The 15,160-nt window shown below is 43.8% G+C and overlaps 1 protein-coding gene across 1 annotated transcript in view; it reads left to right on the top strand.

Moving 5' to 3' along the window:
• Positions 1-241: 241 nt before the first annotated feature.
• Positions 242-15,160, top strand: part of BTBD16 (BTB domain containing 16) — a 56,991-nt gene continuing 42,072 nt past the window's right edge. The window contains exons 1-3 of the mRNA XM_032225595.1: positions 242-348; positions 5,788-5,854; positions 10,839-10,998. Coding sequence (XP_032081486.1) covers positions 242-348; positions 5,788-5,854; positions 10,839-10,998 — 334 coding nt within the window. The remainder of the gene's footprint in view (positions 349-5,787; positions 5,855-10,838; positions 10,999-15,160) is intronic.

Genomic DNA, 15,160 nt, shown 5'->3' with positions numbered 1-15,160 from the left:
TGAGAGACCTGCTGAAGCGGTATTGTGATGCCACAGTGATGTAAGATGTCACAATACTGGCTTATGCATATGCAGACCCTCTTATTCATTGATTTTATTGATGCTGGACATCTTTTCCTTTTGAAGGAGCATGCTAAAAAGAAAATTGGAAGTGGCTGGGAAGCTTTTCTTCAGCAGTTCTTGGTTATTCCACCTAAGTATTAACAATAGACTAGTTTAGCATTTCTGAACCTCTTGCCAAATGGCTAACTACAAGCACGTTTATGGGAAAAGGAAGAATCATGGAGACTTGTCTCATATCTCTTCCGTTGTTTCTGAAGCACCGACTTCAGATGAAATAGCATGTCAGTAAGTAGAAGCTGAGATATATCCAAATATAAGTTTGGAAGGGGCAAGTGGAGGGCAAAGGGAATTACTTCTTGGCACAGCTAGTTCTCGACTTACCACAACTGAGCCCAACTTTTAGATGGCTGAGTGAGAAATGTGTTAAGTAAATTGTCCCATTTTGCTACTTTTCCTGCCACATATGTGGTGAATCACATGAAGTTGTTAAATTAGTAGCACAGTGGTTAGGGGAATCTGGTTTCCCCATTGACTTTGCTTGTCAGAAAGTTAAGGTTAAAAGGTTAAGGTTTAGTTTATTTGTATGCCGCCCTTCTCCGGGAGGGACTCAGGGCGGCGAACAACTCCAAAGGGGAAAAAAAGGGAACATAAAACACGATACACGTAATTAAAATACACAAGAATCATGCAACCATACAAGTCGAGGGGGAGGGGAACTCATCGACCCCAGGCCTGCCGACACAGCCAGGTTTTAACGGCTTTCCGGAAGGCCTGGAGAGAGGTGAGGGTCCGAATCTCCGCGGGGAGTTCGTTCCAAAGGGCCGGAGCTGCCCTTTGCAAAAGGTGATCACGTGACCCCGGGACGCTACAACTGTCATAAATGTGAGTCAGTTGCAGTGGTGAGTTGCTAATCCCGTTCCAACCGGCGGCGTCCTCATGCACGCTGGCAGTTTACGCATGCGTCTTAGCGCCTGCCCAATGCTCCAGCTGCTCGCGGAGACTCACGCAGGCGCTGTATGTGCCATCCAGCTGCTCGCGGAGAATCGTGCAGGCGCTGTATGTGCCATGCACCTGCGTGGAAGTGCAGAAGCCTTCAAAGACCGATAAGGAGCGCGGTCGGGCGGGTGGGCCCTTCGCCGTTCCCGGAAGTTACTTACTTCCGGGTTCGCCGACCAACCGGTTCGCGGGGACCGCCGTGAACCGGTTGAAACCCACCCCTGGTCAGTTGTCAAGCATCCGAATGTAAATCACGTGACCGTGGGGAGGTTGCAATGGACATCAGTAGGGAAAAATGGTAAGTCTCTTTTTTCAGTGCCATTGTAACTTCGAACGGTTACTAAACGAACTGCATCAATTGAGGACTCCGGTATTTGCTTCTATCTATCTAGCATCTCTCCAACTTAATACCATTCCAGATTGGTCATCTGTAAACCCTGTTAGTTTTATAGCAATAGCAGTTAGACTTATATACCGCTTCACAGGGCTTTCAGCCCTCTCTAAGCGGTTTACAGAGTCAGCATATCGCCCCCAACAACAATCCGGGTCCTCATTTTACCCACCTCGGAAGGATGGAAGGCTGAGTCAACCCTGAGCGGGTGAGATTTGAACAGTCGAACTGCAGAACTGCAGTCAGCTGAAGTAGCCTGCAGTGCTGCATTTAACCACTGCGCCACCTCGGCTCTTTTAGGTGGTGTGACTAAGGATCAGTGGTGGGTTTTGGATCTCGGTGCAACCAGTACAGTGCAATGGGGCCCGGCATCCAGCACATGAAAGTGCGCAGCATGCACGCACACACACGCAGCACGTGCGTGCGTCCTTACCTCCTGCCACACTCCACAACGCTCCAGCTGCTCGGTGGAGCATTGCGCAGGCGCCGTATGTTCCATGCGCGAAAGTGCCGAAGAGTTTAAATACAGGTAAGGAGGGCGGGTGGGTGGGCCCTCCGGAGCACTGTACTGGAATGCTACCCAGTGCTCCTGGCAGGCACCGGTACATCTGTACCGGGGCGTACTACCTGCAACCCACCACTGCTAAGGATGATGGGTAATGAGTAAGTAGGTAAGTAAAATCTTTATTAGAGCCGAGATGGCGCAGTGGTTAAATGCAGCACTGCAGGCTACTTCAGCTGACTGCAGTTCTGCAGTTCGGCTGTTCAAATCTTACCGGCTCAGGGTTGACTCAGCCTTCCATCCTTACGAGGTGGGTAAAATGAGGACCCGGATTGTTGTTGGGGGCAATATGCTGACTCTGTAAACCGCTTAGAGAGGGCTGAAAGCCCTATGAAGCGGTATATAAGTCTAACTGCTATTGCTATTGTTATTACGGTCAAAGACAGCAATACACATTAGTTTTTGCACTATATTAAAAAAATACTAACATTAAAATATAATTAAAAAGTATTTACATTAAAAGTGGATAATAACATAATGGTCCAAAGATTGTTAGAGGTATGTCCAGATAATTGGTACAAGATGGTACTATACTTCTGTAGCCAGTTTTTTTCTTATGGACATTGCAGCAGCACAGAACTTTGCCACTGCATACGTGGGAACCGGGTTAGTGTCCTGGAGGAGAAAGCCTAGATAAAAATTGTCTGCCCTCCCTGGAAATCCCTCCAATAAGGGGAGAATATGTGCAGACCAGTGGTGGGTTTCAAAAAAGTTTCGAACCTACACTGTGGGTGTGGCCTCCTTTGTGGGAGTGGCTTGCCGGCCATGTGACCTGGTGGGAGTGGCTTGCCGGTCATGTGTTCTCTCTCTCTCTCTCTTTCTAACTCTCTCTCTCTCACTCTCACTCTCTTTCCTTCCTTTTGTCTCTCTGTCCCTTTTTCCTTTTTTTCTTTCATCTCTTACTTTTTCTTTCTTTTTTTCTTTTTTTATTTCTTTCTTTCTTTCTCTTTCTCTTTCTGTCTCTGTGTGAGTCCGTGTGTGTATGAGTGTGTGTGTGTGTGTGTGTGTGTGTGTGTGAGTGATGGGTTTCAAAATTTTTCGGAACCTCTTCTGTAGGTGTGGCCTGCTTTCCGGGTCCACTGGTGGAACCTCTTCTAACCAGTTCGGTACATTTGACGAACCGGTTCTACCGAACTGGTGCGAACTGGTAGGAACCCACCTCTGGTGCAGACCTACAAGCTTTTTTTTTTTTTTTTTTTTTTTTTGATGGGTAATGAAGTCCAACACACTGAAGAGAACCAAGTTGAGACAGGCTGTGATACAGGATTCCAGGCATTTCATAGGATGTGGATTATGTTTTAGAGCAGTGTTTCTCAACCTTGGCAACTTGAAGACGTCTGGACTTCAACTCCCAGAATTCCCCAGCCAGCATTCGCTGGCTGGGGAATTCTGGGAGTTGAAGTCCAGACGTCTTCAAGTTGCCAAGGTTGAGAAACACTGTTTTAGAGCAAGGGTGGAGGAACTATGGCCCTTTTATGACTTGTGGACTTCAACTCCCAGAATTCCTGAGCCAGCCATGCTGGGAGTTGAAGTCCACAAGTCATAAAGGGGCCATAAAGTCCCACCTCTGTAGAGCCTTGGCAACTTTTAAGATATGTGGACTTCAACTCCCAGAATTCCCCAGCCAGCCTTGGGCACACTGCCTCAGTTTTCCTTCTTAAGGCTGAGGCCAACTTCCTGTTTGAGACTTGTTCTTCCCGGACTAAGGGAGGGCCGGACTTAAACTGTACTTATTGCAAATGCAAATGATGTTTAATGAATTAAATTAGTGCTTAATGATTCTGTTGGAAGAAATATTGTTCTGGGTTCAGTTCCAAATGGGGAAAAAGACCCTGGAAACATGGAGGCTGCTTGGAAAGATGGTTTAATGGCTTGAGCTCCTGAAAAGAAAAGGGGGCTCAAATGCTTCCAGATGTTGGGTGAAGAAGGAAAGAGAAAGAAGGGGCTTGCTGAAAGTTCCTGGGTTTTTTATACTCTCTGTTTGGCCCCACCTCTCTGTTTCCTGTTCCTGTGTAGGAAATGTATTCTGGTTGGTTGTCAGACTCCCCAGGGGGGTGGGGGGGGGTTCTTAGTTAACTTTGTAGGTTGTGTGCCTTTTTGAATCCCAAGCTTGGTTAAGTTCCCAGATGCCCTGTGGTGAATTTCTGTGGAAGGCTAATCCTACCTTTGTTATGTAGAGTAGCTAGGGCTTTTTTTTTAAATGGCCCATTGACAAAGGTCAAGTGGGCGGCTATTAAGAGTGAGTCTGTTTCCTGCCTAAAAACATGTTTCTCCATTTCTTATTCGGGGAAATATAATATTCTGCCTTTTCAATATTTCCCCAGGATATTTCATTTTTCTAGGAGAGGGGTGGGTACTAACTTCCTACAATTCAGTGCAGTTAATGTGATTATTCAGTACATGTTAAAATTATAATTTGGTAGCAAGCTTTGGGGAGATTTTGGTGAGGCTTTTGTATGCCATGGGGGGGGGGCTTTTTTGCATCTTAACAGAATGAATAAGGCAAAGAGGTCTCATGATATGTGTCATGATGCCTGGGACAACTCACAAGATACTGTTTTCATCGACTTAGCAAATGTCCCACTATCAGGTAAGTACAGGGTAGTGAAAAAGCAGAGGACAAATTTTTCACTTGTTTTTGCATGGGATACTGTACTTTAAGGGATGCAGTTAAAGCAGATGTAAAGTAAGATTTGGACATTAAGTGTGAAACCTACTGGGTCAGGCTGGATAGCCTCTTAGAGCCCCTTTACTTCTATATTAAAAGCCACATAGAGAGAGTTGGAACTTGCAAAAGAAACAGGAAGCCAGTGCCTAACCACAAGATGTCCCTATGTCAAAATCTATGTCAAAAGTCCAAGGTTCAATTAAAGTTCCTTAATGACACGTACTCCATAAACAAAAGGAGAAGTAAGACCCCATCTCCTTATAAGGCTTTCTCCTCAAGGTAACCACTAAGAAATGTGTTAAGTATGTGTTGCGATGCTTTTGAGAATGTATAAGAATGCGTGCTTCGATAATGAAGGTGGTTCAGAACTTGCAATGCTAAGCCATGGGCTAGCTTTCTGAACCTGGCTGCCAAATAAACTTTTCCAGTATCCTGAGAAGTCTAAAGCCTGTTATTTTCTGCAACACAGTGGCTCAGTGGCTAAGACACTGAGCTTGTCGATCAGAAAAGTCGGCAGTTTGGCGGTTCAAATCCCTAGAGCCACGTAAAGGAGTGATCTCCCGTTACTTGTCCCAGCTTCTGCCAACCTCTGCATGTTAAATGCCCAAATCTTGTTCCATTTTCTAGAAGAGCTATTAATCAGAATGTCATAAAGGTCTTAGCATTGCTGAAATTGGTAATATAATTTAAAATCTCAGAATTATATATTCCTAATACGTTTGTACGGGATGAGCTCCCATTACTTGTCCCAGCTTCTGCCAACCTAGCAGTTCGAAAGCATGTAAAAATGCAAGTAGAAAAATAGGAACCACCTTTGGTGGGAAGGTAACAGCGTTCTGTGTGCCTTTGGCGTTTAGTCATGCCCACCACATGACCACGGAGACGTCTTCAGATAGCGCTGGCTCTTTGGTTTTGAAACAGGGATGAGCAGCACCCCCTACAGTTGGGAATGACTAGCACATGTGTGCGAGGGGAACTTTTACCTTCACTTTACTGTACTTTGTTATATAAAGAAAAGAATTGTATTCTTTTGAGAGGGAAGCAGAGTTTCACCTGTGCAGCTTTCCTTGGTATGGCATTGATTATACCTTTTTTTTTAACCTTTAGTAATTTGCTATCAGCTCCCTTTGTATCTCTGGGAGGACTTTCACCATGTGAGAAAGAAATGGCAAAGGTAAGTGTAATTTCTGGTAGCAACGCTATGGAAAGAAAATGAGGCACTGGCTGTTATAGAATACCTGCTCCAAATTAAGTTAATGACATTGTAACCTCCTAAAATCCAATTTAAAATCCTAAAGTCCTCTAGACTGGACTACTGCAACGTGCTCTACATGGGGCAGCCCTTGAAGAGTATTCGGAGACTTCAGCTTGTCCAGAATGCAGCCGCGCGAGCGATCGTGGGTGCACTTCGGTTCACCCACGTAACACCTATCCTCCACGAGCTGCACTGGCTACCTATTGGTCTTCGGATACGCTTCAAGGCGCTAGTCGTCACTTATAAAGCCCTTCATGGTATTGGACCTGGGTACTTGAGAGACCGCCTGCTGCCAATTACCTCCACTAGACCGATTAGATCCCACAGATTAGGCCTCCTCCAAATTCCATCCACCGGCCAATGCCAGCTGGCGACCACCCGGAGGAGAGCCTTCTCTGTGGCTGCTCCGACCCTCTGGAACGATCTCCCCGTGGAGATTTAAACCCTCACCACCCTCCAGGCCTTCTGCAAAGCCCTTAAAACCTGGCTGTTCCGACAGGCCTGGGGCTAAAGAGTTTTTGCCCCCCTTCTCGAATGGTCTGGTTGTTGTGTGTTTTTAAATTTTGTATTGTTATGTCTTGTCTTTTTTATCCCCCTGTCTGTACCCCCTTCCCTGATTGAATTGTGAGCCGCCCTGAGTCCCCTTCGAGGAAAAGGGCGGCATATAAATGTAATAAATCCAATCCAATCCAATCCAATTACTCATTTCTTAGGAATACCTTACCTGGACTGTTAGAAACAGTCATGATCCCTTACTTACCTGAGATTCTTCCGTTAGAGCTATAAACTGTACAGGCCATAGGGCAATTGTGTATATGGTACCATCCAGAGGTTATCTGGGTTTCTTGGTTCAGATTTTAAAACCTTATCATATTTAGCAGGGACGTGCAGTCAGGGGAGGCAGGGGGGGCAGAGCCTCACCACTGTCATCATGAAAAAAAAATGTAAAAGGAAAAAGGCAAGAGCTGAGATCAGGCTGAGCTAGTTGCTGCCAGAGTCACAGTGGATCACTCTGCTTAGTGCCTAAAAAGCCTCTTAAAAAGCACCTTCTACAGGAGGCGGAAGGAGAACGACGTGCCTCATCTAGTCTAACTTTTTATGATCACTCGAGCAGAGCTAAGCAAGGGTTAAAAGCCGAAAAATTCCTGACGTAGATGAGGCACGTCGTTCTCTTGCCTCCTCCTGTAGAGGGCGTATTTTTAGAGGCTTTTTTAAACAGTTAAGCAGAGTCATCCATTGGAGACTCTGGCAGCAACTAGCTCAGCCTGACTTCAGCTCTTGCCTTTTTCCTTTTACATTTTTTTTTCTTTTCATGATGGCAGGCAAGAGCAGAGCTGAAATCCTCTCTGAAACAGCTGGAAAAGGTACGTGTGGGTCGGAGGGAGGGGGAGGAATTCAAACTTCATCCTCCTGGTGCAACTTTGTGTGTGTGTTTTGTGCGTGTGTGTGTTTGAGAAAGGGGGGGAGGGAGAGAGGGAGGAAGGAGGGGAAGGGAGAAGAAAAAGAAAGAAGGAAACTCATTTAGCAAAGGAGAATAACAAATGCTGTCGCTTTAAATCGGAACTGAGCATGCCTGGCTGTGGAATTCTGAGAGTTGAAGGCCACAAGTCTAAAAAAATTGCTGCCTCACCAGCCATAAACCTCATCACACGTCACTGATATTTGCACAATCATTTTACATGAACTAAAGGTTGTACTATATTATTTCTATGTATGTATAAGATTTACAAGATACACTTGCAGCTTAGCAAAAGCTAAGCTGCAAGTGTCTGTGCCTCAGTTAACTACTCTATTGGAAGTAGAGTTTTGCCATACTTCTTCATTACACCATCTTTTTGCTCCCAGTTGTCAATTCCTTGATTTATACATCCCCTGCATTTCAAGCTCTATTCCTTCAACATTACGGAACCTTTTGCTTTACATTCAGGATGAGATATTCATGAAATCCTGTTTCTTTCACTTGTAACTTTAGTTTTTGTGTGTTTTGTCCATTGTATTCCTTGACTTTGTTTCTTGTCACTGAGATAAGTGACCACATTAATGATCAGTGACATGCGGTGAGGTTTATGGCTGGTGAGGCACTGACACAGGGGTTGGTTTCAAATTTTTTTAGACTTGTGGACTTCAACTCCCAGAATTCCACAGCGAGGCATGCTCAGTTCCGATTTAAAGCGACAGCATTTGTTTTTTTCCTTTGCAAAAAAGTTTTCCTTCATTCTTTTTCTTCTCGGACTAGATGAGGCACCTCGTTCTCCCGCCTCCTCCTGTAGAGGGCGCTTTTTAAGAGGCTTTTTTAAACAGTTAAGCACTAAGCAGAGTCATCCACTGTGACTCTGGCGGCAACTAGCTCAGCCTTTTTCCTTTTCCATTTCTTTTTCTTTTCATGATGACAGTAGTGAGGCTCTGCCTCCCCTGACTGCACGTCCCTGTTAATGATATAATATTAAGCCATGGTTGCCCAACTATTTTTACTTTAATAAATCACAGTTGCTGGGTTCAGACAATATGCTTAGCCAAAAATAAATCATATTATAGCTAGCATGATATACGAACCAGTTTTTCTCATCTCGCCTTCTATCAAGTTGTACTTTGTTCCTCCAGGTTCCACCACAAATGCGCGAACGACAAAAGCGCGCCTGACTAAACCGCAGTGACAAAACCACGCCGACAAAACCACGCCGATGAATGAGCGCTGAAGCGCGCCAACAACAGCGCGCCGACAGAAGCGTGCTGTAACCTAACCCTAAAAATAACCCTAAACCTAACCCTAAACCTAACCTTAACATAAATCGCGCTTCTGTCGGCGCGCTTTTGACATCGCGGTTTTAGCGCTGCGGTTTTGTCGGCGCGCTTTTGACGTTCGCGCTTTTGTCGTGTCACGGTTCCTCCCTATTTATTTCTCCTTCTAAATGAACTTTTTGTTAACTTCCCACACACAGCTGCATAGGTTAGTAATATTTTATAGTTGACTCTTCCCTGTTAAGAACTGGAATGCACATTGCCATTATAGCAGGCAAAGCTCAAGCAACATAAGGGAAGGTACCAGCATGTGTTTGAAATGAACATCCAAGATAATCCTGCAAGTATTATATTTCACACCGACAAAAGAAATAATAATGAAACAGATGGGAACTGCCCTGATTTTACAAAAGAGACAAGCCTCTTGCCTTTTGGATAAAGAAGCTCAAGAAAATGGTTAAGGGTGTTACTGCCATAAATTGCTATATATATAGATTTCTCATTCGAAATTAGAGGTATTTATTGGAATGTTGTGTTGCATTGCCAACCTACCTTCTAACAACTGTTAATAGCCTTTATAGCCTCATTCCTCATATGATCTATTTCCAGTCTGATGGATTAGGGGGAAAACATAATCATGCCAAAAGGTATCACCTAAACTGGGTACCTTCCAGTGGTGGGTTTCAAAAATTGTTCGAACCTTCTCTGTGGGTGTGGCCTCCTTTGTGGGAGTGGCTTGCCGCCCATGTGACCAGATGGGAGTGGCTTGCCGCCCATGTGACCGGATATGAAGATGCCGACGACACTTATCAGAACCACCTTAAATTACCTCACACACAGCACTGGCATGCATAAGAATATGATGTCAACTTGTTTTTTAAAAGGCATCTTTGGTTTGTGTTAAAACAACTTCAACACACGCAATGTTCTGATTGCACCACAAACGCAGTAGTCATCCTTACCTTTCACAGAGGCACTGAGTTTTATAAATAGGAGCATGATAGTGTAGAATAATCATATCCAAGGACCAGTGGTGGGTTTCAAAAACTTTTGGAACCTCTTCTGTGGGTGTGGCCTGCTTTCCGGGTCCACTGGTGGAACCTCTTCTAACCGGTTCGGTAGATTTGAGGAACCGGTTCTACCGAATAGGTGCGAACTGGTAGGAACCCACCTCTGGTACTTCAGAAAATGCTGCAAATCTTTACAACTAAACCACATTGCCAAGATGTATCTTTATTGCTTCACAAAAGCCTCCCAATGCCTTTCACCCGACCATTTTCACAAAAATTATCACTGAGAATTTTTGGCTGAGATTTCATTTTCCTTTTGCTTTAGAGCGAGAGGGAGGATGTGTTATTATGTAAGCCATTCTACATAACAGTATTTAACAATATTCTAAAGAATTCACTTTCAATTATTCTTCAGTGAAAGAACAATTGCCCTACAATTGTCATTCTCTCCATCTGTCGCGGCTGAAACATGAGGGGCAGGGGAAGTAGGCTGTGATATCAGAATGCTCCTTAATAGGTTCCACCACAAATGCGCGCACAACAAAAGCGCGCCTGACTAAACCGCGGTGTCTAAAGCGCGGTGACAAAACCGCACGACGAATGAGCGACTAATTAGCCCTAAAGCGCCCCCACAAAAGCGCGCCGACAGAAGCGCGCTGTAACGTAACCCTAAACCTAACCCTAAACCTAACCCTAAACCTAACCCTAAACCTAACCCTAACCCTAACCCTAAACCTAACCCTAAACCTAACCCTAAACCTAACCCTAAACCTAACCCTAAACCTAACCCTGAACCTAAATGTAAATCTTACCTTAAATTAAATCGCGCTTCTGTCGGCGCGCTGTTGTCGGCGCGCTGTTGTCGGCGCGCTTTTGACATCGTGGTTTTAGCGCCGCGGTGTTGTCGGCGCGCTTATGACGTTCGCGCTTTTGTCAGGTCACGCCTTAATCCAGCAACTTGTTTCCAAGGCAGACAACTAGTTTATCTAAAGAAAATAATAGAATAAAGGCAAGAAGCAACACACTATTTTATTTCTAGGACCTAACCATGTAGCCTCTGAAATTCGCCTAATTATTTTCTCGATAGAGCAGACAATCAATCTCTTTAGATAAAATGCTGAGGGGGTAATGGGCTAAAAATGCTTTTGTATCAGATTTCAGGACCCATGAAGCCACGTTTCTTCCGCAATCAAGCAGGACCCACCAATCGCTGGCAATTTCCATTCAGTTCACCCTGTGACTTACTAGGAATTTCACAGAGCGATAAAGCGAAACAAGAGGGTTTCCATAAGGACTTGATGAGAATAGTAACAGGTAAGGTGATAACTAGAAATACTGGCTGGGTTCAGATTCTACAATAAGAATTGTATTTGTTTTTAGCCTTCATTTGCTAACAAGTTATGATGCATGGATTCAAATACTATGTGAAGGAGAGAAGTAAAACATATACAGGTAGTCCTTGAGTTACGCCTAGAATTGAGCCTAAAATTTCGGTTGCTAAGCAAGGTGGTAAGTGAGTCATGCCCTGTTTTACCATCTTTTTGCCATGGTTGTTAAGTGAATAAATGTGGTGTTAAGCAAAACATGTGTTTGTTAGCAAATTTGGCTTCCCCCCTTGACTTGTTGAAAGCTGGCTGGAGAGGTTGCAAATGAGAATCACATGACCTGGGATACTGCAATTGTTGTAAAAACATGCCAGTTGCCAAGTTCCTGAAGTTTGATCGCATGACTTTAGGTTTGCTGCAACCGTCATCTGTGTGAAAACTGGTCCTAACTCACTTTTTTTTTTCCGGTGATAAATTTTTATTTTATTTTAAACACATAAGCACATCAACAAAAACAAACACATAACTTAAAAACAACATAGGAACAAGAAGTTCCATCGTATATCATACAGCAGTTCCGAATCGGTTTCTTTGCAGTTAGTGTTTTCCCTACTATCTATCTTTCTATCTTTCATTCATAATCTCCTTATTCGTTATCCATTTGTATGTACATTTCTTTATTTATTTAAACTTAGCTACTTATGACCAGATATTATTTACCTATATTATGCTTTATTTTTTTACTGTCATTTGTTCTCTTACATACAGATTATAGATATACATTCCCATAATTAGTCTTTTTCTTTGCCATTCTTATATTATTATTATTATCCCATTTGGAAGGTTATAAGGTATAGTTTAGAATGCTTTGTTTACCATCCTTCGCACCTGCTAAGACACCACCTTGTTTTCTCTTTCTTTTCCTTTCTCCCTCCCTTCCTTCTCTACTTCCTTCCTTCCTAGTCTCCATCCCCTTCTTCTTTCCCTTTTCTCTTCCCTACTCCTACCCTTTTTCTTCTCCTTCCTACCTTCTCTCCTTCTCTTTCTTTCTCTTCCTCCCTCCTTCTTTTTCTCTCCCCTCTCCCCACCTTCCCTTACCTCATTCTTCTTCCCTTACCTCTCCACCACACTTCTTCTTCCTCTCCTACTTTCTCTCCTTCTCTTCCTCTCTCTTCTACCCTCCACTCCTTTCCTTTCCTTCGTCCCTCCATTCTCTACTTCTAACTCATTTTTTTTCAATGCTGTTGTAACTCTGAGCCATCATTGAATGGTTGTAAATTGAGAACCTGTAAAGATTTAGTGGAAAGTGCTATTCTAATTATATACATTTTGAAAAATGCCAGTGAACTGTCACAAATCTATAAAAGATCAACCTAAGACCAGATGTTCAGAAAGGAGGATGGGGCCATTTAACTTCTGTGTTGGGCAAATCATCAGAAAGGACTGTTAAGGCCCTTTATCTATGAGCACAGGGAAAAGAATGCCCCATATTATCAGGCATCCTTCTATGACAGAGTTACTAATTAGAAAAACCAGGAATGCTGTGCACATAGTATAACCTTAGTAAAAGGCCAGAGAGTCTCACATGATAGTATTGTGAAAACATGGATAAAATGGGCATGAGTGATTCAATACATTCACAGCTGGTTGAACAAGTTCACCCAATGGCTTCTTATAAAATGGTTGCGTATCGGGTGATGTTCCCTGCGGCTTCTCTTCTGCCTTGTTCTATTCAAGGGAATTGGAACTCATTTGGGGAATGGAATCCAATGTACAGATAATTGTCAAGCTAGGAGAGTTGATTAACACCTTAAAGGACAACTTTCTTTATCTAGATTTGCAAGGCCACCCAATTCATAACAACTCACAATGATATTAACAGAGGTGAACTTGAATGTTAAAAGTGGCAAGAATAGGTGCATCAGAAAAAGAAAACAAAGAATTGAATTGAATTGAATTTATTATATTTCTATGCCGCCCTTTTCCCCGAAGGGGACTCAGGGCGGCTCACAACCCAAGTCAAGGGGGGGGGGTGTGTACAAATAAGGGAAAAAAAGAACACGAACAAAACAATACCACAATTTAAAACACTCAACAGCCATACCATTCGAGGGGGGACAAAAGCTCATTAGCCCCAGGCCTGTCGGAACAGCCAGGTTTTAAGGGCTTTGCGGAAGGCCTGGAGGGTGGTGAGGGTTCGAATCTCCACGGGGAGCTCGTTCCAAAGGGCCGGGGCAGCCACAGAGAAGGCCCTCCTCCGGGTGGTCGCCAGTCGGCATTGGCCAGTGGATGGAATTTGGAGGAGGCTTAATCTGTGGGATCTATTGCAGGTAATTGGCAGCAAGAAATTAAGCAGTACATGATTGAGGAGATCTCATGTAATGCATGAGTGACGAATTTAGGGGTCTTACTGGATAACTAAACATGCACATGCACCAGGCCAATGGAACCTCAGAATGCAGCAATAGAAGGATTATTTCAAGATAATGGGAGCTAATTGCTCAATTGTACTTTGTAGGGATCAAATTGCACTTGGATTATTCTATCCAATTCTGGCTATTGCAGTGAAGTGGTCCAAATAAGAAAAACAGCTAAATCTTTTTTCAATGACTCTGCAGCATGTTGGATGGCAATTAATTGTTCAAATATTGAAACCACCGTTTGCGCTGTGAGAAGGCATTGCTTTGCCATAAACTCGGTTGAATTTTCCCAGGGTAAACTCTCCATACTCTGAGTTATCTGGTTGTTCTTTGCCTTTTTATTCTTTAACTTAGACTCCACAAAGGAAGTTATTGGACTAGTTGTTTGTGAGAAGAGCTGGCTTTCATTTTGTGTCCCCCCTGCCCCTAGATCGGAAAAGTCTAGTAAATGCTGATTTGCCATATCTTTTTGCCGGTCCTGTTCTATTCTCTCCAGATTGTTGGAGATGGAGGGGTTAGTTTTACTTCCTTATCTCTTGCCAACAAAGAGCTCCTCAATTCTTGGTTGTTTTGCTGTCTTCACTGGAGGGAGAGATCCTGGGCTGGTGCCATGGCGTTTCTTTCTTTTTCCCATGCTTATTTCATTCTTCGGAAGCAACAAAAGTCTTGCCGCCACCAAGAGCCGAGGTGGCGCAGTGGTCAGGGTGCAGTACTGCAGGCCACTTCAGCTGACTGTTAGCTGCAGTTCAGCGGTTCAAATCTCACTGGCTCAAGGTTGACTCAGCCTTCCATCCTTCCGAGGTGGGTAAAATGAGGACCCGGATTGTTGTTGGGGGCGATATGCTGACTCTGTAAACCGCTTAGAGAGGGCTGAAAGCCCTATGAAGTGGTACATAAGTCTAACTGCTATTGCTATTGCTATTGTTTGTATTATGTTCTACGCTGTTATCTCCACCCCAAAATGTTAATTAGATAAAAAAGAATCCAGTAGGAGTACTAAAAATTGATAAAATAAAATAAAACTGGGAGGCACTACTGCAAACACGCTCCGGCTGCACCGGCTGCAGCTCCGCCCACCCCACCCCACCCCAAAGTGGTCCAAGAAGTCGAGACAGTAGCCACAACCATGTGTTTGAACCCCAGTCCCTTTTTATGTTGTAGATATTCCTGGAGCAAAAAAATTACTAGGAACAATAAGGATTACAGAAATAAAGTATTCTGGGGAACTAGGGATGTTTGCTTAACTACACAAGGATTTGAAATGAGGTGGAAAACAGGGATCACATCTCCAGATCAGTCCTTATGGCCTTGTTCAGATAACTCACTTTGATCATTGTGTATTCAGTTAACAATGTCAAATTCCTGCCCTATAAAACAGAATTTCTCCTGGAAATTGAGATGGCCCTGATCCTGCTTGCCTGACCTATGTAAGGTGCTGGTGGTCCCCCACCCCCACCCCAGGTATTGGATCAGAAGGTCTTGTGAACCTGTCAAGATCTGTTGTTTTGTTGAACTGCTTGCTTTGTGATTGTCTATAGTTTGTGTAGGAATATTTGTCATTTAAATTGTATACTTCCTTGAGTTGCATGTCAAGTGGGGGACCAACATAATATATCAGATTTATTTGCTGCCCATCCTGGCTTGTAGGAACTCTGGGCGGCTTACAACATTAAAAGCTATAAAACTATCTTGTATTAATCAGATATTTTTGATCAGTTGATCTAATGTGAG

Source organism: Thamnophis elegans, chromosome 10 (genome assembly GCF_009769535.1).
Source record: "Thamnophis elegans isolate rThaEle1 chromosome 10, rThaEle1.pri, whole genome shotgun sequence".
Lineage (NCBI taxonomy): Eukaryota > Metazoa > Chordata > Lepidosauria > Squamata > Colubridae > Thamnophis > Thamnophis elegans.
This window is presented reverse-complemented; position numbering and strand designations above follow the sequence as displayed.